At 43.0% G+C, this 27,232-nt stretch overlaps 1 protein-coding gene across 1 annotated transcript in view; it reads left to right on the top strand.

Annotated features, from left to right (window-relative positions):
- The window catches only part of ITGAE (integrin subunit alpha E), a 120,859-nt gene that overhangs the window by 83,011 nt on the left and 10,616 nt on the right, over positions 1–27,232 (top strand). Inside the window, exons 17-25 of the mRNA XM_040338624.1 lie at positions 88–303; positions 2,913–3,043; positions 5,639–5,763; positions 8,779–8,927; positions 10,938–11,066; positions 13,448–13,521; positions 14,210–14,342; positions 16,902–17,003; positions 19,284–19,363. Coding sequence (XP_040194558.1) covers positions 88–303; positions 2,913–3,043; positions 5,639–5,763; positions 8,779–8,927; positions 10,938–11,066; positions 13,448–13,521; positions 14,210–14,342; positions 16,902–17,003; positions 19,284–19,363 — 1,139 coding nt within the window. The remainder of the gene's footprint in view (positions 1–87; positions 304–2,912; positions 3,044–5,638; positions 5,764–8,778; positions 8,928–10,937; positions 11,067–13,447; positions 13,522–14,209; positions 14,343–16,901; positions 17,004–19,283; positions 19,364–27,232) is intronic.

Here is a 27,232-nt window from a genome sequence, read left to right on the forward strand (position 1 = left end):
ATCTATTGCAGTGAAGGTAATGGGCACCTCAAATGTATTACATTGATTGCTACATCTTACTACATTAATCACCTTATCTTTCAACAGGGTAAATTTGCTTTGGAATTAAAACTAGATCAGCATCAGTATTCATATGCAAGGTTTGGGTACTCTATAGCTAAGATTGGCGATGTCAACCAAGATGGATACCAGGACTTTGCCATAGGAGCACCTCTAGAAGGCTATTTTGAAGAACCAGAATCATTTGGAAGTGTTTATATCTACAACAGCAATGCACATAGCATTCACGCCACTCCTTCCCAGGTCTGTACAGTCATATTATATGCCTCAAGAAGGAAATTAGGCTTATGTAATACAACAAGGTGCAATACCCTACAAAACCAAACTCTTCTTTATTTTTGTCTTAAATATGGAGCATGCCAGCTGCAAATCCTCACTGTTAGTAAGAGAGATTGAAAAAGTCAACAAGTCAAAGCATGCAGCACCAGCACACCACGACTCTTCAAAATAGCGTCCCATAGTTTATTAAAGTGATCACATCACTGCAGTAAATTGCAACATTTTGTGACACACAGGACCCCTTCATCAGACTAGAGCACACACTCGTATCAAGCCATCTCCAGGAACGTGTGTGATGAGAATATTCAACTTGAAACCAAACAACACGGCTTGGGAGTGTAATGTTATCAAGACAAAGATGTCTGTATTTGTGCTTTACAAAGTCCTTATGGATATGAATATATTTAGATTATAACGATGTAGTGCACCATATACATTATCACTAATATAAGACCTACAGTAGGTGTCAATTCACTAAAGCCGACCACACATTTTCCGAAATTTGGCTGGTTCAGCAGGGACTGGACGAAGTTCAATGCATGTATGGACAGGGAAGTTGTACAGAAGTCCATTTACTGATAAACTTCTCTACAACCAACCCGTCAGATTTTTCCCTCTTGATCAGCGACATCAGCTATAGCCGGCAGCACTGATCCATATATTTTGATGATGGGGAAGGCTCCCAGTAATCAGAATACAATAACTCAGTGGGGGGAATTTCTCCATCCACATGGAGTGTGTAGATGGGTGAATCAAGTCAGTTTAACTGATTAGTTGAACGGAAAAAAAAATATACCATCTATGGGCTGCCTAAAAGAAAAATGTCATGTGAAATGTTGCATAAAAAAAAAACTGATGTGGTGTTTGTCTCAAAAACAGTCAATTCACCCCAAAAATGCACCATTTAAGAAATGTTTTAAATATTTAATGTCTTACAATATTTAGCAGTTAAATGTAGTGTTCATTTTATGAACCCACATTTGTCCGTGGAAAATCCGACAACAATTGTCTGATGGAGCATACAAATGGTCGGATTTTCATCATACAATTCCCGTTGGATAATCCGATCGTGTGTATGAGCCTTTAGTGTGCCTTCATTCACAGAATGATCTTCCTCTAGTCTAGTGTAACGTTACAAATAATTTTTATTTCTGATACATTGTTATATGTATTTTTTTTAACAAATTCACTTTACTCTTTTATTTATTTTTTATTTCCTCTTTTATCATCATTAATTATTGTTTGCAATATTTAAAGGGGTTGTAAAGGTTCATGTGTTTTCACCTTAATGCATTCTTTGCATTAAGGTAAAAAAACATCTGATGTTTGCCGGTCCCCCCCCCCCCCCCCGTTTACTTCCCTGATCCCTCGAAAGTCCCGCGTCATGAACAAGCAGGCTTCTTGCCGGGTTTTTCGGCTCATTCATTGGATGATTGATAGCAGCGCAGCCATTGGCTCCTGCTTCTGTCAATCAAACCAATGATGCGGCTCGCCGGGGGGTGGGGCCGAGTGGTACAGTCGGTGGCTTTAGCCGGCGGCTGTATCACGGGAGCGTGTACGCAAGCAAACCCACCTGGGGAGAGAGCTTCCTATGAAGGGGATTATCTGATGCGAGGAGGAGATGAGACAGCTGCCGAGGGACCCCAGAATACATGGATCGGGGCCACTCTATGCAAAATGAGCTGCACAGTGGAGGTAAGTAAAACATGTTTGTTATTTAAAAAAAACCTTTGAACCTTTACAACCCCTTTAAGAAAAACCTAAATATCACACGTGAAAACTCTTAGGCTGCGTACACACGATCGGTCAAAACCGATGAAAACGGACTGAAGGACCGTTTCATCGGTTAACCGATGAAGCTGACTGATGGTCTGATGTGCCTACACACTATCGGTTAAAAAAACGATCGTGTCAGAACACGGTGACGTAAAAACACACAACGTGCTGAAAAAAAAGAAGTTCAATGCTTCCAAGCATGCATCGACTTGATTCTGAGCATGCGCAGCCTTTTGACCGATGCCTTTGCATACTAAGGATCGTTTTTGACCCATCGGTCAGGCGTCCATCGGTTCAATTTTAAAGCAAGTTCTCTTTTTTTTGACTGAAGGATAACTGACCGATGGGGCCCACACACGATCGGTTTGGACCGATGAAACAGACATTCAGTCCGTTTTCATCGGTTTTGACCGATCGTGTGTACGCGGCCTTACTGAATTCCCCCCATTTTCCTACATAATGTCAATCAGAGAGGATGGGCAGGGGGTCCGTGTTCATCCACAGCACAGGCCTAAGAGGGAATAAGATATAAAATATAAAATATGAAAATATATTTAAGAATATTGAAATGCATGGGTAAAAGGTATTAAATACTCATTTACCAATTCACTTAAAACCAGTGACCCTCTGCAAATTGATTGCAGGTCTGGATTCTCAAGATTAATGTCAGACCACATTTTGGCCAATTTTCTTAGCACTACTCAGCACCTATGGCATTTTTTCTGTACCTGTAAGGTTGCTTATATCACTTTCATAAAGCAGAACATACATAATAACATACATATTCTTTGTTTTAGAGAATAAGAGCTACTGACTGTATGCAAAAGCTGCAATTCTTTGGCCAGTCAGTAGATGGCGGTCTAGATCTTACCGATGATGGCTATGCAGACATAGCAGTTGGATCCTTAGGAAATGTTATGGTACTTCGGTAAGCAAAAAATTGTTAAAAATGTTATTATTGAAGCTAGGGTGAATAGCCATTTTTTACTTCGAAAAGTCAATGCAAATACTGAACATTCCAGCACTAGTAGCTAATATTTTATGTTTGAAACCAAATTTCTTTAAATTATTGTTCTGTTGCAAATCTAAAACATGTAAGCTTCTTCAATAACATTTGCAAAATAAGTGCCGGTTCACACTACCGCGACTTGGGATCCGAATTGTGTCACCCCAAGTCACCCCAAGTCGCGCAACATGAGAAATGCAATTGAAGTGAATGAGAGCCGTCTTAATGCATTGCACACTACTGAAGTCGCTCCGACTTCAGAAAAGGTTCCTGTACGACTTCAAGGCGACTTGTAGGCAACTTGTAGGCAACTCTTACCCATTGATTTCAATGGAAGTTGCCTCCAAAGTCGGATCTCTGTCTTAACTGAAGCAAATTTACAGGAAGAGAAAATAGTTTTCTCAGGCAAACCCCTCCCTCCCACAGAGCTGATTATTCTGTGATTGGCCACAGCCAAAGTCACCTGTCCTGGAGGCAACTTTAAGTCGCGTTGTAAGTTGCTCCAAGTCGCGCTGAAGTTGACTTGCAAAGTCACGCTGTAAGTCGGGTTGCCCCTGTGTGAACCGGCTCTAAGAACCTTGTTTTAGAACAAATTTTGTTGCATTGTGTTGTGCATTAGTAAAAGTCACAATATTTTGACTGCTGAAAAAAAAATATGCTGTATTTGTATCCAGTGAATATGTCAGCAGACATTTGGCCTAGTAATATATTTCTGTATAATTTTGTTGAATTAGTGATAATCTGTAGAGCTCCAAATTTTTCAAATCTATTTTTTTTCCCTTAGCATGTAACATATTTAAAGCCCTGAGGAAGGTGACCCTACAAGGTCCAGAAACATCGGCTGCTTAATTTCTTGCGACATGGGTCATATTTATAAAAAAAATTGCATAGCCATTAATTAAATAAATCTGCATGTATGTACATGTGTTTTGTGCAGATTTGGCAAAAACAAATGTTCTTTGGGCTATTTCTTCTGGACGAATATTTTTCATTCACATAAAAAGAGTGCTTTGAGAAAATACTGCTTTATGGCCAATAGATGGAGTTAAAAAGATAAGTATTTATTTCCTATGATCATCAGCGCCATCTATTGGCCATTATTATAATAATAACAATAATAATAACGCTGTATATGCCCAATGCACTATTTTTTCATGAATGAAAATGATTCAAACTGTAGACAAAATACCGTATTTTCCGGTATACAAGATGACTGGGCGTATAAGACAACCCCCGAATTTTCCAGGAAAAATTTTGGTTTTGGGATATACTCACTGTATAAGACTACCCCCTTCCTACTAGTCTTTCTGGAAGCTGAGGGGTAGCCAGAACCGCTGACAGAAACAGGCTTTTTGAAATCTCACTGTGCCATTACATTACATTACATGCCTCACTGTGCCATTACATTACATGCCCCCACTGTGCCATCACTTGCCCCCACTGTGCCATCACTTGCCCCCACTGTGCCATCACTTGCCCCCCACTGTGCCATCACTTGCCCCCCACTGTGCCATCACTTGCCCCTCACTGTGCCTGAACTTGCCCCTCACTGTGCCATCACTTGCCCCCCACTGTGCCATCACTTGCCCCCTACTGTGCCTGAACTTGCCCCCCACTGTGCCTGAACTTGCCCCCCACTGTGCCTGAACTTGCTCCCCACTGTGCCTGAACTTGCCCCTCACTGTGCCTGAACTTGCCCTCACTGTGCCTGAACTTGCCCCTCGCTGTGCCTGAACTTGCCCCCCACTGTGCCTGAACTTGCCCCCCACTGTGCCTGAACTTGCCCCCCACTGTGCGAACAGTACAATCACTCACGTTTTTCTGAATCGACTACCAGGCCGTGACAGTCTCCGTGCTGCGAGCGTCAATGATTTGAAAGCCGCGCCTTCTCCTCAGACTGTCCTGTGATAGGCGGAACACAAATTTTCCCAGCAGCGCCTCTGTTCTGTGTTCCGCCTATCACGGACGTCTTCTCATCTCGTCCGAGGATGAGAAGGCATCTGTGATAGGAGGAACACAGAACAGAGGTGCTGCTGGGAAGATTTGTGTTCCGCCTACCACAGGACACTCTGAGGAGAAGGAGCGGCTTTTAAATCATTGACGCTCGCAGCACGGAGACTGTCACCGGCGTATAAGACGACCCCCGACTTTGGATGCATTTTTTTGCATCCAGAAAGTCGTCTTATACGCCAGAAAATATGGTAGTCTAAAGAACGATCGATTTTACCCAATTCACACAGAACAAATGTACCTGCAGATTCACTGGATGAATGGCTCTGCGATTATTTTTGAAATAGACCCCTGTGTGTTTGACATACACTTTGAGGATGCATCTTTGGAGTGCTGCTGACTTTCTTCTATTTTTCATTGGTTCTACACGGCACCATTCCTTGTGGTTGCTACAAGCGTCCCCTTACACTTCATTTGGTCAAGAAATATACATGTGATTTACTTTGTAATATATCTAGGCAAAGAATATAAGAAATGTTAATTTTCATTTTTTTTCCCCCGGTACAGATCTCGACCAGTAGTAAAAGCAAGGGCCTTTATGAAATTCCAGCCTGAAAAGATTCCTCTTGTCTATAACAATAAAACTGTGAATGCCACCTTGTGCTTTGAGATTACACCTTTCAAGGAAAAAGGTATTGTTCTGTTCTGTCTTTTTATTAAATAAGTTGCTAAAGTATTAAGAAGGTGGTGGGAGGTTTTGGATTCTTCCTCCTAGAAAATACTATTTTACTATAACCCTCCTCTGTTAGTTTTCATCTTCAAAATCCACTCCAGATAAATGTTTGTACTGCAATCAATGTGTTGACATATACAGGCATACCCCACTTGTACTGACATACACTATATTGTCAAAAGTATTGGGACACCTGCCTTCACACACACATGAATATTAATGGCATCCCAGTCTTAGTCTGTAGGCAGGGCCGTTCGAAGACATTTGGGGGCCCCAGGCAAAAAAAAAGGTGACATTTCAAGTTGAAAAGCAGGGGGGTGGGGGTTCTCTTGGCCTTACCTCTATCCTTCGCCTCACACGCACACGCCGGCAGATGTTGGTGTCCGCACAGGGGCCCCAGCAGGGAGGGCCCTTGCCGCATCGCTGCGTCCTCCTGCTGTCCGGTCGGCCGTGTACCATAACCGTGCGGTACAGGAGATTCACTTTGCTGTTCCCGGGGCCGGACTGAAAGGAAGTGAACACTCAGTGTGTGCACTTCCTGTCAGTCCGGCCGGGAACAGGAACCTGATTCTCCTGTACCGCGTGGTTATGGTACACGGTCGACCGGACTGGAGGAGGACACAGCGGTGCGGCAAGGGCCCTCCCTGCTGGGGCCCCTGGTCAGATCGGGGCCCCAGGCAAATTCTTGCTTTGCCTGTCGGGTTCCGACGGGCCTGTCTGCAGGGTTCAATATTGAATTAGCCTACCTATTGCAGCTTTAACAGCTTCAACTCTTCTGTGAAGGCTGTCCACAAGATTTAAGATTGTGTCTTTGGGAATGTTTGACTATTTTCCCAGAATCACATTTGAAAAGTCAGGCACTAATGTGGATGAGAAGGCTTGGCTCGCTGTCTCCGCTCTAAATCATCCCAAAGGTTTTCTATCAGGTTGAGGTCAGGAGTCTGTGGAGACCAGTCAAGTTCCTCCACGCCAGACTCACTCATCGATTACTTTATGGACCTCGCTTTGTGCACTGGTGCGCAGTCATGTTGGAACAGGAAGGGACCCTCCCCAAACTGTTCCCACAAAGTTGGGAGTATGAAATTGTCCAAAATGTCTTGGTATGCTGATGCTTTAGGAGTTCCCTTGACTGGAACTAAGGGGCCAAGTCCAACACCTGAAAAACAACCTCACACCAAATCCCTCCTCCACTAAATGATTTGGACCAGTGCAGAAAGCAAGGAACTTGACCGGGCTGCACAGAGTCCTGAGCTCCACCCTATAGAACACCTTTGGGATGAATTATAGAACACCTTTGGGAGACTGGGAGACAGACCTTCTCATCCACATCAGTGCCTGACCTCACAAATGCGCTTCTGGAAGAATGATTAAACATTCCCAGAGACACTCTCCTAAACCTTGTGGACAACCTTCCCAGAAGAGTTGAAGCTGTTACGGACTGAGGCCCCGTACACACGACCGAGTTTCTCGGCAGAATTCAGCCAGAAACTCGATCGGAGCTGTATTCTGCCGAGAAACCCGGCCGTGTGTACACATTCGGCCGAGGAAACCGACGAGGATCTCGTCGGGCCAAATAGAGAACATGTTCTCTATTTCCTCGTTAGTCAACGGGGAAACTTGACTTGCCAAGATCCTCGGCGGCTTCACAAGGAACTCGACGAGCAAAACGATGTGTTTTGCTCGTCGAGTTTCTCGGCCGTGTGTACGGGGCCTCAGACTGGGATACCATTAAAGTTCATGTGCATGTAAAGGCAGGCGTCCCAAATACTTTTGACAATATAGTGTTCTATAGTGCTCTATGAGTGCCGTTAGAACTAGATGGATTTTAAGGCAAATTACACCCAAGTTAAACACACTCCAGATTATCATATTTCTCATAGTCACTTATTAAAAGATCTCCCTGCAGTCGAATATGTCTCTGTCCCATCCCAATGCCATAATGAAGGTGGTGCACTTAGAAACAACCAGAAATGAGACCCCCAACTTCCCCATTGGGGTCTCCTGGGTAACATCATTGATCACAGATAATCTTGCCAAGGCTGGTTCTTGGACTAGGGTCTGGTGTGGGTTTTGGGGGGACCTCAAAACTTTTTCTTTTTTTTTTTTTTGCATTGAGTTCCCCCTTAAAACCTATACCAGGCCCCCACCAAGGATAAGGGTCTGGTATGTATGTATGACCTGTATTTATATTTAAGAGGAACCCTGAGCCCTTTTTTTTGTAGGAGCCACTAACATCTATACCTCATCTAAGATAAGGGCCTGGTATAGATTAAAGAAATCCACGACCACTTTGTTTTTCAAACAGAATGAAGCCATGGGAGCTGTCATTTACTGGCAATTAAACTGCACTTTTCTTTTCTTTTATTCATAAATATCAGTTTTGCTGTAGTAGGTTGTATATATCAGATAGATGTGCCACTTCATAGGCAGAGTAAGGGCACCCCCCAGTCATTTAAATACATATTGAATTTTCAAAGTTTAATTTTAAGCATAATAGAAATCGCTGATCCCCACCAAATGGAATTTACATATTTTTTTGTTGCTTTTTTGTTTGATTGTTGCTTTTTTCTCCAGAGCAGTTCCCAGCCCTCTATGCCATTTATTTGACAATCCCTTGTTTAACAGTCTTAAATGGCCATTACTGTCTTCTAAGATTCATCTCACATTGACTTTAATGGGGTTAAATTTCTCGCTTCAAACTTTAATTAGAGTTGCAAACTCACCCCAAACCGAACCCGGGGGAAATTTGACTCATCAAATTTAGTGAGCTGTTGTAATTGTTCCCTAACAGCAAATTTTAGATTTTTACTGAATTGGGTGCTAGTTTTTCCTCTAGGGCTATAAAAAATTATATAGAATAATATATAAAATCCAGAATAACAAAATGTCCACCTTAGAGAATAATGAAGCACAGAGAGATTTGTATAATCAGATACAACACGGCTAATGTATACGCCCTTGGTTCAATTTATAGAATTTAAAAAGACACATCTAAATTATGAACTGGACCTTGATGTATCCATGAAGGAGAGAAGAATTTCCTTCAATACTGAAACTTCTAGCAGCGGAAAACTCTACCTTTTAAGTAGCAAATGTACACAGCCCATTACATTGACAGTATTGGTAAGTCTGCACTTTCATTCTGTTTTCTATCTGCTTGACTATTTTTTATCTATCTGTTTATCTATCTATCTATCTATCTATGTATCTTCAGTAAAATCTAATGTTAATACATTGCAGCTTACTAGTGCTTAGATGTGGTAATTGTATGATAATAATTTTTTACAGCAATTTTTTTTTATTTCTACTTGGTGATCCTGCCAATAACACATTTCCTGTGCTAGGGTGCTAATGTTTACTCACTGTACTATATCTATAGGGGAGCAGCGCTGTCACCCTAGGGCAGGGGTCTCCAAACTTTTTTAAACAAAGGGCCAGTTTGCTGTCCTTTAGGCTCTGTTCACACCTGAGCGTATTGTTTTAAGGCAGAAAGTAATGCGATTTTTGCCCCCATTTTGCAGCGATTTTGTACAGGTCAAAAGGTCACCAATGTAAAAGAAAGAAAAGCACCTGTAATCTGCCAAAAAATAAGCTCCTGTACTTTTTTGAGCGACTCGTTTTGCTTTAGGTGACAGAATGCTCAGATGTGAACAGAAGCCATTGAAATTAATGGGATTTGTTGGGTGTTTTTAGAGCTGAGGCTTAAGCCTCGTACACACGACCGAGTTTCTCGGCAAAAACCAGCAAGAAGCTTGCTGTTTTTTTTTTTTTTGCAGAGGAAACCGGTCGTGTGTACACTTTTCGACGAGGAAACCGTCGAGGATCTCGTCGGGCCAAAAAGAGAACATGTTCTCTATTTCCTTGACGGGAATGGGAAAATTTGGCTCGCCGAAATCTTTGGCGGCTTCACAAGGAACTCGACGAGCAAAACGATGTGTTTCGCCCGTCGAGTTCCTCGGACGTGTGTACGAGGCTTTAGAGCAGAAAATCACCCAAAAATGCCTAGGTGTGAACAGAGCCTCAAGTCTCGTACACCAGCAAGAAAACTGCTGGCAGAGCTTTCCTGCAGAGTAAACTGAGCGTGTGCACGAGGCTTTCAGGTCTCTCGTCTGCAAATCTGGCCAGAATCTCGACGAGAAAAATAGAGATCCTGCTCTCTATTTTCTCATCGATATTCTTGTCGGCCTGTTTCCCAACGAGAAACCCGAGAGTGTGCATACTTACCTGTCGCCGTGAAAACCCGTGCATGCTCGAAATTACTTTGACGCATGCGCGGTAGCTTTCACTGCATAGGTAGAGTAAAGCAAGATGGCGGCGACGGCATCGAATGTGACGAGCGCATGCTCGTCGTACGCAATGACATCACCGCATTCTTGCCTTTCAAGAGAACCGCGGTTCAACACATCCAAAGTATTTTGATGAACGTTTTTTTTTTGGCTAGGTGTAGCATGCCCTGTGTGTACAACTAGTTGGTTAAGAATTAAAGGGGTTGTAAAGCTTTGCGTTTTTTCACCTTAATGCATCCTATGCATTAAGGTGAAAAAACACCTTGCACTCTCCAGCCCCCCCGAGTCCCCATTTTACTTACCCGAGCCCCGAATCTCTGTGGGCGTGATCCCGCGTCGTTCTCTCAATGTCTGAACGGCTCCTCTTTGGATATATTGATAGCAGCACAGCCATTGGCTCCTGCTGCTATCTGAGGATTTGGCCCTGTGTGTATAATTATCTACACACATACATTTATGTTTTAGCATTATGTTTGCAAAATGTAGTGATTTACATATACATAATGGTAAGTAATGAAATTGTAACCATAGTTTATGAAGTCAGTGAAATACTGTGTCACACTAGTTTAGCTTAGTGTTCTAGAATGTACACCCAGAATTTTATGAGTCACAGACCCAAACAATAGAACATTCTGACTTGCTGCGGCTAACAAAGGCCTGTGACTCCAAACTAATAAAACCAGACACAGCTGTTAGGCAAATAGCATTTTCAGGACAGCAAATGTTACTTTCATACCAAGTGTAAGGTTAAAAAAGAATCATGGGTTCAACTGAGGAATATAATAAATCTCTCTTTAATAGTCTGTGGTTATATTGGATATCATGCCTTTTTATTTCTCTTTTCCAGCCTTGTATTTATGACTGTTTCAGCAACATTGTGATCGAGGTCTTCTACACCATGACAGCCACCGAGCAAAACCGAGATCTCCCATCACCTGTACTGGACTTCTATGACACAAATTACGCCTCTGTGGAGGTAAACATCCACTATCACTAACATTTACAAGTTATTTAACTAAAAGCTTAGCTGCTATATGAATAAATAAAACAGATAGAAGTGTGGTTCACACTGCAAGGCCTTGACATTCCAAACTTATTTTTTCATGACGTGTTTCAACCCTTGTCACAGGGCAGAGACGTTTTTTGCGTTGTTTTTGCACATGTGTTTAAAAATTATTTTAGGTCTGAAGATTTGTTAAAAGCATTATATATTTTCTGAAATCGGTTCAGTTGATATCAGTTCACATAATAGTTCATTTTAGGGCACACAAACACCCATATTTTACCCAGTTTGTTTGGTAAAATATTAGAGATTAGGTTGTACTGAGTAAATAGATGCCGAACATATCAAGCTTAAAATTCGGCACACCCACAAAATGACATGAAACTTTGGTACCCTATATTTTCCATAGGGTAGAGTTACATGTGTAGCATATGTACATGGGGCCCCTTTGAGAGGGGGCTTTAAGTGCTTGTGTGTAACTTTATTTTTTGACTCTTTTTTCATTAACCTCCCTGGCGGTATGATTCTTTCAGAAAAAACATGCTGAAAGCGGTACCATTATTTGCAAGGAAATTTGGCGTTTTATATTGTAGGTCTGTCATTTTTAGAAATAACTCACTTAAATCTGACCAAACAAGCTTCTAATAGGCATCCCGGGTATGACATTTTTTTAAAAACAAAATTATAAATTATAATATAATAAATAATTATAAATAACTATAACAAATAATAATATAATTATAATAAAAATTATTCAATAATGTAATCAAATCAAAATCACTGAAATTTGCTCAGTTGCAGAATTGTTGCTGTCATTATTTTTTATTTTTTATGACGAATTTCCCCACAAATCGCTATCGCACAATTCTGCAAGTGATTATAATTTATTATCGCTGTTTTTTAGCTGATCTAAAACAATTTTTGACATAAAGGGACACTTTTGGTTGCTATGGACAATCTACAGTTTGCAGGGAGAAAGAAACGTTTTTATTATATAAAATGACATGCATGACACAGGACAGACCACTAGGGACAAGGGGTGTGTGTTTTTTTTACATACAGTACTGTAATCTATAAGATTACAGTATACTGTATGTATAGTGTTTGTTTACTTTTTTGAATTTGGCGCCGTTCTCCGTCCCCGTGCGTCGTAACGTCGCAGGGAACGGAGATCGGCGTCACACGGAGGCACTGTGTGAATCGAGCGAGGTCCCACTCGCTCACACAGCGCGGTGGCATCGCTGGATCCAGGGACAAGGTAAGTAAAACTCTCTGTACATCCAGCGAGGCGAGCCCGAGTCTGACTCGGGGTTACCGATCCTAGCCCAAAAATCTCACCCCGAGTCAGACTCGGGAACACCGCCCAGGAGGTTAAACCATTATTTTCTCACCCCTCCCTCTCACTCTCTCCTCCCCCCTTTCTCACCTCCCTCTCTCTTACCCCTCTCTCTCTGCTCCCCTAAACTCCCTCCCTTTCTCTCACACCTCCTCTCTCTTTGCTCCCCTCTCCTCCTCCTCTATCTCTCTCATCTGGCTCTCTCTCTCACCTTTCCTCACCTTCCTCTCTCTCACCCCTCTATCTCAGCTCCCTTCTTTCTCTCTTACCCCCTCTCTTTCTCACCCATGTACCTCCCCCTCTCTCTCTCACCCCTTCTCATCTCCCTCTCTCTCTCACCCCCTTCTCACTCACCCCCTCTCTCTCTCTCTCTCTCTCTCTGCTCACCTCCCTCTCTTTCTCCGCTCCCCTCACCTCTCTAGCTTTGCCACTGTCCTATATGATATCAAATATTTTTTAAATATTCTTTTTAAGACCCTTTTTGAACCCCTGATGTCTCACCTGCCCTCCATTTAAGCTAATGGAGTGTAGATCACGCTCAGCTAGCTTCTTCCCTGGTCAAGGCGTCCAGAGAATTACAGCAGAAATTGGTTATACATGTTGCTTCCAGGTTCTTTGCAGCTAGGGCAGATCAGCGATCCCCTCCACATAGCAACTCCTACCATATGGGTTCTGAGTCCACAGATGGAACAGTGGTGGCCAGGAAGCATGGCTGGGGGGCCCAGCTCCAAAGTCGCAGAAAACGATTGGGCAAACCTGACACTGGCAACTGATCAGTGACAGATTTACTAAAAGGTGCAATTATACTCACCTGCTGTCATGGTGTCAACTCCTCGCTGGGTGGATTAGCGGGACCTGGAAACAGGCGAGTATTTCTTTGCTCAGTGAAGCGTTCCTGACGCTGGTGAGTTGTCACAAGTGTGAAATGGCCCTTAATGAAAAGTAATGAAAGTACCCCTCAACAACATTGTAATGATTTCCATATTTAACATGACAACAATCTGTTTTCCTTGTGTAGCTACCATATGAAAAGGACTGCAATAACAAGACAGAATGCATTCCAAGATTACATCTGACCACAGTGATGTCTAGGTAAGAGAAGATATTTCTGAAATGAAAGGGTTGGTCCTCGCAAAACAAATGTTTTGTTTATAGATAGATACACCCCTATCCTTTACATCAGTGGTCTTAGTTTCCTCATTATATTGTAATGCCGCGTACACACGACCGTTTTTAACGTCATGGAAAAAAACAATGTTTTTCTCGATGTGATTCTTGTCAAGCCTGCCTTGCATACACACGATCGTGAAAAAAAAATGCTTGAGCAAAGCGTGGTGACGTACAACACGTACGACGGCACTATAAGCGGGAAGTTCCATTCGGATGGCGCCACCCTTTGGGCTGCTTTTGCTGATTTCGTGTTAGTAAAAGTTTGGTGAGAGACGCTTTTCAGTCTTCGTGTTTTTCAGTCTGTTACAGCGTGACGAATATGCTTTTTTAATGACCAATTAAACAAATTTAATTTTTCTCGTCATAAAAAAATGTTGTGTGTACGTGGCATAAGATAAATAAAATGGTTGGGGAAGATCCTTGTTATAGCTGCAACAGGTGGGTGGAGATGGGAGCTCAGGTGAAGAGATGTCTCCTTACTACTTTCACAGAAGCTGAATCCAGCACTGAACTATCAGTTTTGGGTGAATTAACCTATTAGAAAGTTAAGATTCATGTTAATGCATAGATCACCAAAATTCTGTGTTTTTTTTTTTTCTATTCATCACAGGCAGGAACTCATTGTTGGATACACCAAAGACCTAACGATGACGCTTGGACTTGAAAATACTGGGGATGATTCATACATGACAAACGTAACTTTAATATATCCCAAGAATCTGCAATTTAAAACAATTAAACCGGTAAATACAACAAAAACCTGTTTTTTCTTAAAATTGCTATGCTATGTTAATTGCCTATATAAAGTTTTCAAATAATTTCTGTTTGGTATTCTATGAGGATGAATTACCAAAGGAACTGAGGACTGTGGCTTGTACAATAACATGCATTGTGGAGCCAGTCTTAGGCCTAGTACACACGAGAGGATTTATCCGCGGATACGGTCCAACGGACCGTTTCCGCGGATAAATCCTCTCGAGGATTTCCGCGGATTTGGATCCGATGGAGTGTACTCACCATAGGATCGAAATCCGCACCGAAATCCCATCGTGATGACGTGTCGCGCCGTCGCCGCGATGATGACGCTGTCATATAATGAATTCCACGCATGCGTCGAATCATTACAACGCATGCGGGGGATCCCTTCGGACGGATTGATCCGGTGAGTCTGTACAGACCAGCGGATCAATCCGTTGGGATGGATTCAAGCGGATAGATTTTAAAGCATGTCTTCAAATTTTTATCCGCTTGAAATCCATCCCAGGGGATAAAAATCCGCGGAAACAGATCCGCTGGATTGTACACACAAGGGGATCTATCCGCTGGAGCCGGTCCGCGGATCAATTCCAGCGGATGGATCCTCTCGTGTGTACGGGGCCTTAGGCCGGGTTCACATACAGTATGTGCGAATTGCTTTGTGCACTGGTCAAAATCATTTGGTGGAGGAGGAATCAGATGTGGGGTTGTTTTTCAGGGGATGGGCCTGGTCCCTTAGTTCCAGTTACGGGAACTCTTTAGACATCAGCATACTAAGACATTTTAGACAATTTCATGCTCCCAAATTTGTGGGAACAATTTGGGGATGGCCTCTTCCTGTTTCAGCATGACTGTGCACCAGGCACAAAGCAAGGTCCATAAAGACATGGATGAGAGAGTTTGGGTGGAGGAACTTGCCAGAGTCCTGACCTCAACCCGATAGAATGGGATTTGAATGGGATAATTTGTGATGAATTAAAACTAAGACTGCGAGCCAGGCCTTCTCGTTCAGTGCCTGACCTCACCAATGCGCTTCTGAAAGAATGGTCAAACATTCTTATAGGCACACTCCTAAACCTTGTGGACAGCCTTCCCAGAAATGTTGAAGCTGTTATAGCTGCAAAGAGTGGGCCAACCCAATATTGAACCCTACGGACTAAGACTGGAATGCCATTAAAGTTCATGTGTATGTACTTGCAGGTGTCCTGATACTTTTGACAATATAGTGTACAGTATGTGTGATGGCTGCTAATTATTTTGTAGTGTATTGTCAGATATCTTCAACACACTCTTTACTTAAAGTCTCTTGGCATGTGGCACATGAACCAAAAATATGTCCCTGAGTATGAAAACCCTGATTGTCAGTATCACCATTGTGACCTGCCTGATAAATGTTTTCATCATTAGCTTTCAGCCAGCGGTGACTGCCTGCCACTACGTGCATGAGCTTGTTACATCAACCACCCATGAATGGCAAGATTATGTGAAAACGAGTTGCTTTCTACAGTATATGTAGACCTTGCAATGGCCACATGAAATACCTGGGACCCCTTCTTCTTTACAAATCATTGAATGTTAGTAGTAGGAATGCAGAGCAAGCTAAATCTTGCAAGAAGTTTCTCCAGTCCATTGAAAGAGTATCTTTTTATACGTTTTCAGTTGCTCTGTATTCCCCAGGATATTGCCAGAAGAATATATCATCCTCACCTAGGGGAAGAAGACAAGGGTAGTTATAAATGTAACTTTTTTCTTCACGGGTACATTTTGGAACAACTAACATTGGGTGATTTTTAAGAGAGGGGCCTGACGGCATAAGCAAATCTTGCATTTTGTTGCAAGGTCCACCTTAAAGGGGTTGTAAATCATCCTATGCATTAAGGTGAAAAAACACCTGGCAGTGATGAGCCCCGTATATTTACTTAGCTGAGCCCCCCGTATATTTCCCTCGGCGGGGACGCGCTGTCCCTCTCTCCACGGGGTCCCGGCTCTTGATTGGATAGATTGATAGCAGCACAGCTATTGGCTCCCGCTGCTGTCAATGAAATCCAATGACGCGGGTGCCAGGGTGCGGGGCCGAGTCAGCCATTCATGTCTATGGACGCAAATGCTGGATTCTGGAGCGCGCCCGCAAGGTAACCCCCCCAGGAGAGCGCTTCTCCTAGGGGGTTATCTGTGGCGGGGAGAAGCCGCAAGAGCCGCTGAGGGACCCCAGAAGAGGATGTTCGGGGGTACTCTGTGCAAAACGAGCTTCCGTGGAGGTAAGTATGATATTTTTGTTATTTAAAAAAAATTAAAAATAGCCTTTACAATCACTTTAAGAAATAGAAGAGTGATAAAGCTCTCATTCGTGTTAGGTTTAAATTCTGCAGTTTTTTAAATAACACTGACAGTGGATGTTTGAAACATGAGTGCAGCTTTAATGGTAATAAGAGGACTAAAAAGGTATTATTGATAGACCTAATGACATTACTTCTGAGGGATGATTAATCTCAGATTAAATTCTTAAGAGAATTGCATACTTATATTGTTTTATTTTTCTTTTCCAGGCTAACAATCCCAGTATTAAATGCTATGAACAGAAAATTCCTAATTCATATAACTCCACATTGAACTGTACTATTCGACATCCTGTGTTTAAATCTGGTAAAGTAAGTCCAATTATTAAATTTGGAAATGTTTTAAAAAGAAAATTGGGGCTACTCCAGCAAATCTACAATCATACTAAAAGGGGCCCTTCAACTTCAGGCACTATTTACCCAAATGCTATCCGGGCTTCCTTGGGGTCCGGCTGAGGATGTTTCGGGGAAGATGGCATGGGATGGCCACTGGCAGCAGATGGCCCCGCTCCCTCCTGCACATCTGTGGATGACACAAAGCAGTCACATGTTGGTGGACCCACACACTTGTCACATGTTCCCTTCCACCCCCTTACATGCTACACACCGGATAGGGGATAAAAAACACTTACCTGTCCTCTAGGCATCATCAAGGGAATCAAAGCCCTCCACGCCCTCCAACTGCTCCCTCTCCAGACACCGGGCAATCACCTCCTCCTCCCGGGTCAAGCTCAACGCACATGGTGGTCCACCACCCGTGCCCCTCTGGTGCTTCCTAATGGCGGCCACCTTCTCCCGAACCTTGCGCCTCAGGTCATTTTTTTTTTTTTATATCCTTGCCAGTCCGGGTCGCATTGCCAAGGGCATTCACTTCAGTGGCAATGGTCTCCAGGATGACCTGTTTCCTGGCCCGGGTGGTATCTCGACTCTGGGCACCATGGAGGCAAGCATCATACCTCTCAATTGCAGAGATGACGACTGCCTTCTCCTGTGGCGAGAAATTCCTCTTCCTCTTGTTTTTCTCTACTCTAGCAGCCATATCAGAACAAAAGTACCTTGCTCAGGGGGGGAAAAAAGCAGGATGTACTTTTGCGTCAGACGGGCGCATGTCTGGGCGTATTTATGCGCTCGGCGTAAGCCGGTGGGCCGGCGTATCCCAGGAATTTGGGCCGGCATAGTTGTGAGCATGCGCACAGGGAAGCGATCATACGTCCTCGTCACTGCGCATGCTCTGTTGATGATACGCCGGGCGTAAGCAACTGCTCCACGCTCAGGCCATCATTAGCATAAGGTCACACCCACTTACACTTACGCCGGCTTACGCCTTCAAATTTATGTTACGCCGGCGCAACGTTGAGAGCAAGTGCTTTGTGAATACTTTACTTTCCTCTCTACCGTATGCCGGCGTAGCGCATATGCGCTACGCCAGCACAAAGATGCGCCCATCTACCTGAATCTGGCTATATAACTTTTGCGCAAATAAATAAATAAATGCTTATTGCTATTTTTTTGTAGAACATATATAAAAGAATACAAATCGGCCTAAACTGAGAAAAAAAATAGTTTTTTTATATATTTTTGGGGGATATTTATTATAGCAAAAAGTAAAAAATATTGAATATTTTTCAAAATTGTCGCTCTATTCTTGTTAATAGCGCAAAAAATAAAAACTGCAGAGGTGATCAAATAGCACCAAAAGAATGCTCTATTTGTGGTAAAAAAAGGATGTAAATTTTGTTTGGGAGCCACGTTGCACATCCGCGCAAAAAGTACTCTGGGGTTTGGGCAGCCTAATGGTCCAGGGCTGAAGTGGTTAGGTTGTAAAAGTAAAGCTACTATTGACAATGTATAGGAAGAGTACCAGTCCAGGATGTCTCCTACTGCGTGACTCTTTAGTACTCCCCAAAAAAGATTCTTCTTGGTATGGGGTACACATCCCCCAGCTTCCGACAATGCAGTGCTTTGTGCCTGACAGACGGATTGCCAGATCTAGGCATTGTCTCAAGCTTGCCTGGCTCTATCCTGGCCCGACAGTTCTCAGGACTAGGCAGTTCTGGGAAGGTAGGAACAGACACCTAAGGCCGCGTACACACGGTCGTTCCAAACCGATGAGAATTTCCATCGGTTCACTGCTGAAGTGGCCTGATGGTCTGATGTGCGTACACACCATCGTTCCAAAAACCGATCGGGTCAGAACGCGGTGACGTCAAACACACGACGTGCTGAATAAAACGAAGTTCAATGCTTCCAAGCATGTGTCGACTTGATTCTGAGCATGCGCGGGTTTTGAACCGATGCTTTCTGTACTAACCATCGGTTTGGACCGATCGGGCAGCGGTCCATCGGTTCGATTTTAAAGCATGTTTTAAAATTTTGGACCGAAGGAAAACAGACCGATGGGCTATACACACGGTCGGTTTGGACCGATGAAACTGAACCTCTGTCCATTCTCATCGGTTTTGTCCGACCGTGTGTACGCGGCCTAAGTGTTTCTGCTATATATTGTCACATAGTTTTCTCTATCAAACGTAATAAAGGTTTACTTTAAATTACTTCTTTAAAATACATTATGTAATCTTTCACATTTTATAGGAGACATTTGACGTCATCTGGCAACTGAGTGAAGAAAGGTTTTCAGCAACTGAAGCAATCATTTATTCTAGAGTTAGCAAGTAAGTGGACTTAAACCATTTAATCTTCTGCTGGCGGTGCAAGTCCTGTAAGAATCTTTTTACTTTAAGGCCCCATACTCACGACCAAACATGTCTGCTGAAACTGGTCCGCGGACCAGTTTCAGCGGACATGTTCGTTCGTGTGTAGGCAGTAACGTACTGAATTCCAGCAAACAATCGTCGGCCAGACCGTTTTCCAACGAACAACTGTTTCCTGGTCTTGCTTTAAAACAGTCTGCTGGAATCGTGTCCGTCAGACATGTTCGGTCGTCTGTACACAAAAGCAGCGTACAAAAACCCCGCGCATGCTCAGTCCAAATGAGGAGACGGGAGCGCTCGTTCAGGTAAAACTCGCGTTTCTTTGGGATATGGCACATTCGTCATTAGAAACCTTTTATTCTAGCAAGAGAACAATGTCTTAAAAAGGCGCACTAAACCACATTTTCAAGCCTCGTTTTATTAATTCTTCTCTTGCTAGAATAACCCCGTTCTCTTGCTGATGCAATTTCAATAGAGTTGTCCCATACTGAAATGTCACATTTCTTGCTTGTGATGTAATCCTTTAATAATGTTTTCTATGCCAGACGTGTGTTTTGGTTGGTGGTCCTCCATAATTTAGAGTAGTCATTTTTGTAAAGGAATGTGCATTTTTTTTATTTTTTTTTGTTGTTTCTAGTTATGTCACCATTTAAACTAATTTTTTTTTACATGTTTTTTTCATTTTTTTATATATTTTTTTTTTTTTGGTGTTTCATTAGAGAATATTAAACCATGTTGGCACACCAAATGTCCCCCCCCCCCCCAAGGAGTGTGTCCTTTGTAAATTACCCATTGTATATTTATTAAAGGTTTGCTGCCTAATAATCCCCACAGTATAACAAACAATAGACATGTTTTCAAATGAAAGCAAAAAGCCTTTTATTCAGGCAAATGTCATCACAAAAAATAAAAAGAACGGCAGCACTAGAATAGATAGCAAACTATATGCAAACTTGCATTTCCAACATGGTGAAGGATAAACTTCCAAGCCTCAGGAGCCAAACACAAAAATATGAAGCAGCAGCACACAAACAAAGGAACCCAAACTGTGGTAGTACAAACAAGATGTCCTTTATGTGGAAGGAAATGGAAGGCAGAAAATCAACGTTTCCTCCTCTTTCCAGCCTTCCCTCCAGGCAGCCTTCCAGCGGATCGAAACACGGGGTCTTGCAGGTGGGGTTGATGTGGCAGCAGGAGGATGGTGTTCCGCAAGCCGGGCCGGGTCACATAGCCCAGTGTCTGGGGTCAGCAGGCCCCTCTGCATCCACCAAAGGACCTGGTTCATCAGGGCCTTTGCCAGTCTTCTCTGGTCCTCCTCCCCTTCATTTAAATCATGGGCCAATGAGGCACTGAAGGCCTCTGTGGGGTTGAGGGGGGGCCCTCATGATGGCGCTTGCCTCCTGGATCATGCGGAGGCTTGCCTCCTCCACAGGCCTCAACTGCCTCCTTCGGCCTGATGGCCTCACCTGGGGGGGAGAAGACTGGCTGGTGGTGGTTCTCCTGGCCGGGTGGACCTGCTGCAGGCCACTGGGCCCAGCCTCCTCCTGGCTGCCACTGACCCCGGCCTCCTCCTGGCTGCCACTGACCCCGGCCTCCTCCTGGCTGACAGACACCTGAGGATCTGCCACCTCCTGGCTGATCTCTTCTTCCTGTGTGGAAAAAAACAATTTCGCTAAATCAAACCACACTCATTTTCATGTTTTTCGTTTAGTATTTTCTGTTCATTATTACTTGAATACACTCTACTTCTGACCCCTGCAGTTGTCATCTCTGACACCTATTTGTCTGAACACCTTTTTTTTTGCTTTTTCCAGCTTGGTTTTTTTTTTTACAATATCTAATCATTAATCCACCAAGAATTATTTACGCCAGAAATATAGAGGAAACTACTATACCTCCTCATCGAAGGGTGGCAGATCTGCATCTCTGTCAGCCAGGCCCTCTTCCTCCGACTCTGCAGGGCTGTGGTCATCTGGGGAAGGTCCGCTGGAAGGTAGCATGGAGGAAAGGTTGGAAGAAAGACTGGACATCGTTTTCCTGCCTTCCATTTCGTCCCGCAAAAAAGTCATCTGTTTATAATACCACAGTTTGGGTTCCTTTGCTTGTCTTGCTGCTGCTCCCGATTTTAGGCTTTTATTAGCTTTGTATGCTCTCCTGTATGTGCTTCTGAGGTTGGCAAGTTTATCCTTCACCATGTTGGCAGTGCATCCTGGCACCCAAGTTTGCATATAATTTGCTAGCTCTTCTAGTGCTGCCGCTCGTACCTCTTTATTGCAATATAAAGAGTGCTTGGAATTCCACAGGATGGGCGTCTCCTGATATTTTTGGAGTAAGGCCTCTATAGATTCCTTGCTTTGTAGGAGGTCCATTGTAATTTTTCCAAAATTATATTTCTTTTTGAGTCTAGATTACAAAAACATAAACCACAGAAAAATAAATATTCCAAAGGATCAGCGTTGACCTTGATCTAATATGTGTCTTCAAATTTATTACCTATATCTAATTACAAACACAGTCTCTCTTGTTTAAACAATGATTGGCAGCTCGGCCGCATTGCTTGTACCAAACATTGATTTGCTAGATGCAGAACCATTGTTCACATTGCAGTAAATATTTTAAATATAGAAAAATAAACAATGCTTACAAATGACAGTTTTCATCTAGGCACTCTTTCATGTGTAAATCTCATGCCCCTGACAATGGATGACATAAAAGACACTTCCTAATGACCTCTGTACAACCAACACTTGAACAATACTTTGCCTGATCTGAATACACCATTCAAAAACTTGTCAATGAGGTACAGCATTGTTCACATCTCTATTTTGTGAGGTGTCCAAAAGCATTTGTAAACCAAAATAACATTGTGGTACCCCATAGACAGAATAGCTTAAAAAGGGTGCAACCAACAGCCCAAACCCCCATCCCATGTGTCTACATTTTCAAGGCCTCTGCTGATCACATTTTTAATTTCCTTACCTTCCTGTCTCTCGCTCCTCGTTTCTCACGCTCGCCTAATTACCGCGTAAGATGCGTAATCACGGCGTAAACCTTTTAAACACTCCGCGTATTTATTAAACCCCGCCCTCGTCACCTTTGCGAGGCCCCTAATCAATGAGTTTAGGAAATATGGCGTTAACTGTGTATGTTCTGGATGCGCTCGAAGATTCTCCGCGTAACCGACGTAAACACGTTGTTTGCATTCTCTACACTCCGCGTATGTATTAAACGCCGCCCTCTTCTCCGCCCATGGCGTAAGAATTCATCTTTTCCACGCCCATAATCTCTGTGGGAAAGGAAAGATGGCGATGTCACACGAGCGGGCACGATGCTCTCATGCCACAAGTGAAGGGACAGAGGCAGGGACGTCCCGATCAAGGAAAAGAAGATATAAAGCCACTAATATGCGGTTCCAGGAAATGGTGGAGTTAGTTTACATCATGCGAAAGAAGGACTATGATGGTGAATTAGGGCCATACAAGACCCCTAACCGCCGAAAGGCACATATTATGGACAAGGTGGCGAGGAGAATGCAGAGGATGTTTGGGATCACCAGGTCCAAGGAACAGCTGAGGAAACGATGGTCAGACTTAAAATTGAGGGAGCCACATCAGATGAAGAAAATACTTAAAATTCTGCGTAAAAGTAAGTAAATATATATTGGGGTTGGGGGGGGGGTGATTGTCTGCAATAATGTGTTGCCATGTATATTTCACCATCTGCCTCCTTGGCCTGCTTGTAATTTTAAAGACATGTTGTCATTTATTTTTTAGGACATAAATAACTACATATTTACAAATAGTGTTCTTAGTAAACAACGTAACATCACATAGTTTATCAGAAAGGCTCGGTTATTCCAGGAACAACACACCTGGACATGGCTCACTGGCCAAAAACTTTGTTTGTAAACATTGTGTAAAAGCTAGTTCTAGAAAAAAAAAGTATGAGAATGGGAAAGGCAAACAGGATTCATTCTAAAAACAGTGGTAATAAAGCAGATGTTTTCACATCTGCAATGCAGAGCACCTGTGTCTCCCCAAATCAAAAATGGGTTTTGGTAGGGTCTCCCAGAAATACAGTTTAGGGGGGACATCCATGTGTGTCACTTTGCTAAAAAGGGGCAGGATCAGAGCTTGCCATATAGAAGTAATTGCAAAATGTAGGTTTGGTGAAAGATAAAAGTAACTAAATGAAAGCATCTTCTAAGCAATGTGTGCGATTTATGCTCTCCAATATCTGTGTGCTGATGAGTCTACATTTTTTTTGGTTTATTTCAGGGGAAAGAAGTCGCCAGCATTTGGAGGAGGCAGAGAGGGCCAGACAAGGCCAAAATCTGCCATCTCAACATGTGGAGGAGGAGGAGGATGTGGAAGGAGAAGAGGATGTGGAAGGAGAAGAGGATGTGGAAGGAGAAGAGGATGTGGAAGGAGAGGAGGATGTGGAAGGAGAGGAGGATGTGGAAGGAGAGGAGGAAGGAAGAAAGGAGGAAGGAAGAGAGGAGGAAGAAGTAATTTTGGACTTAGAAGTTATAGCAGATGAAGGGCAAGTGGCGGAAGAACAATTTGGCGAATTGAAAGAAGGTGGATTGATGGATGAAGGAGGAGTCCAAGATGATGGGGAAGTGGTGGAAGAAGGAGGAGTGATAGAAGATGATGGGGAGGTGGTGGAAGAAGGAGGAGTGATAGAAGATGTCGAAGAGGTGGAAAGGAGAAGCCCATCAGGTCAGTGTCACCCTAGCTTGATTCAAAAAAACATATGTAGATAGGCCTCATCAAAAAATAATGTTGTAAATGCCATTTTTAATTTTTTTTTTAGGGGAGGAGGATGGTGTGCCAATATTTTCACGTGCAAGTGCTGCTATAATTATTCAGCAGGTAATGGAGTGCAGCACTGAAATGCACAATATGCGTGAAAGGATGTTTCTCATGGAACAGAATGTAACAAATGTCCTTTTGGAATGCAGCACGGAAATGGACAATATGCGGCAAAGAATGATGGTCATCGAATCTAATTTTAAAAACATTATTGACATGATGGGCCGTGTCAAAGACTGAAACACCCCCCGCCCATCCCCCGCCCCCACAAACATTTTTACAGTTTGAATAATGAATACGCCAAAATTTGAAGATACACACACAGTGTGCCAACATGTGCTATCTGCCATCACAGAATATCTTATGTCTGTGCTTTGTGGGTCCAACCCCCTCCTCCATCCTCAAGTAGTTGAGAGGAAGGGTTTGCTCCCACAAAACACAGACATTGATCACCCATGATGTCAGATAGCACATGTGGCCATTTGTCTGTTGAACCAATGACATTTGGCGAGTTTGCACTGAATGTGTGTATCTTCCAATTTTGGCGTGTTCCAGTGTGAAAGCACACCATGACTGACTGCTGTTGTGAGTTTTTAGATTTTTGGAATTGGATTTTGTTACTTTTTGACCATGTTGAACATTTTGGGATACTATAAAGTTTAGACCATAAAGAATAAACAACGCCAAAAAATTTAAAATATATATATATAGAATTATAAATCTCTCTAATCACTGAATTTAGTGAAGTAGAGATTTGACTCCAAAATATCACCTAAAAATTTACTTTTAGAAAAACACACCAAAAACTAAAAAAATGGTTAAAAAATTATTGTTTTTTGTGCATAAAAAATATGCCCAAAAAAAAAATTAAGGCGGTAAACACCCCACCAAAAATAATCTATATATATATATATATATGTAAACAATAAATCTAACTATATTTGATAAAAAAAAAAGTGAACTTGTTAATAAATGTATAATCTGCATAATATTTTTGGTTGAATTACCTGAAAAAAAAAAAAAATATAAAAAAATTTTGTAGACTCCTAAGTACAAAAGCAGGGAGTAATGAAAAAAATATAAAATAATTTTTGGGGTCATGAACAAGCAAAAATTAAAATACTTGACCTCAAAATTTACAAATGGAGTTGCTTCTTATTTCTAGACTCAATACCCTGTTTGTAGATGAGTGAATACTGTGCAAAATGTGGTTAGTTACTAAAAGTGGAGAAATCAATTATGCATTACAATTGAAGAAGTTAGTTAGAGAACCAGGAAGACAGAAAAAGAGAAAAAGCATTAATGACAAACAACTGTATAAAGTCCAATGGTCTAATTATTTATTATTTTTTAGAATATTCCTTTCTTTGGGGGCCGAATTAGAAAGAAATATGATCTGGCATAGCAATGGCCCCCCGACCCATGAAGTACTCAACATATTTGTCGCGTACCTCACGAGCTGATTGGGGGGCCAAGCCAGCGCGACCAGTGTCCAGCCCGGGAAGGGGATCTGAGGGTAGTCTTGCCTCAGAACCGATGTCGGGTAGGTACGTCTGGGAGTGCCTGCGTAAAAAGTTGTGCAAAATGCAGCAGGCAAATACAACGGTGTCCAATTTATATTCCGCCAGATGTATCGATGTCCTGAACAGGCGGAACCGGTTGGTGAGTATCCCAAAGGCATTCTCGACTACCCTCCGAGCCCTGCCCAACCGAAAATTAAACACACTCCTCTCTGAGGTGAGGGTCCTCTGGGGAAAAGGCCGCATGAGGTGAGGACCAAGCCCGAAAGCCTCGTCCGCTAGGAACACAAACGGAAGTCCTTCCACATTATCTTCATCTGGTGGCAATGCCAGACCACCAGCTTGGAGACGATCATAGAAATCAGTCCGTGCGAACACTCCCCCATCAGACATCCGGCCGTTCTTCCCCACGTCCACATATAGAAACTCATACTGTGCCGACACCACCGCCATCAACACAATACTATGATAACCCTTGTAATTATAATAGTAGGACCCCGAGTGGGGTGGGGGCACAATGCGGACGTGTTTCCCATCTATTGCTCCACCGCAGTTTGGAAAATCCCACCGCTGGGCAAATTGGGAAGCCACAGACTGCCATTCCTGTGGTGTGGAGGGTAGCTGTGGGGACAAACAAAAATAGAGATTTAGTACTTTGTAACAAAAACATCCTACAAGCATCCTTGTGACAGTTCACATTATTAAAATTGCATTAGAAAAATGTGCATGGAGAATTTGGGAAATGAAATATATAGGGCCACTTCATTAAGAGACTCCACAGCCCTCTGATGGGGACAATAAAAGTTTGAAGGGGGGGGGGGGACACAAAAACCAAAAAGTCCTGTTTTAAAAAATGGCAAGGTGGGTTTGTCCCTAGGATAGCATGCTGGACAGGTTAATATTGGGTAAGGGACAAATATGCAGGTAGGCCAAGAATAAAACATGTAAAGCTGATATCAACATGCATAGGGAGAAAAGGTAACGTTAGTTAAACACACAGCATATCTGGGAAAATAAAAATAAAGTTAGTTGGCCACATTATTACAGCCAGGAAACTTACCTTAATATACTCCTCATGCATAACTTTGATGATGGCAGCACACGTGTCCGGTATGATGACCCCAAGCGCCTGCGGAGAGATGCCTGTCGAGAACTTGAGGTCCTGCAGGCTCCTCCCAGTCGCCAGGTACCGCAACGTGGCAATAAGCCTCTGCTCGGCCGTGATGGCTTGGCGCATCACAGTGTCCTGCCTCGTGATATAGGGGGACAGAAGTTCCAGCAGACTGTTGAATACGGGGTCCGTCATGCGGAGAAAATTCCTAAAGTCATTAGGATTATTCTCCTGGATTTCCCTAAGCAGAGGCATATGTGAGAACTGGTCACGCTGGCGCAACCAATTCTTGGTCCAGAAACGCCTCCGCCCCCTGTTTCTGGCCAAAGTACTGGACAAATGAACATATCCAGCAGCCATCCCATAAACAGCACCAACTCGCGAA

The sequence above is a fragment of the Rana temporaria genome, chromosome 2, assembly GCF_905171775.1.
Source record: "Rana temporaria chromosome 2, aRanTem1.1, whole genome shotgun sequence".
NCBI classification, from domain to species: Eukaryota; Metazoa; Chordata; class Amphibia; order Anura; family Ranidae; genus Rana; species Rana temporaria.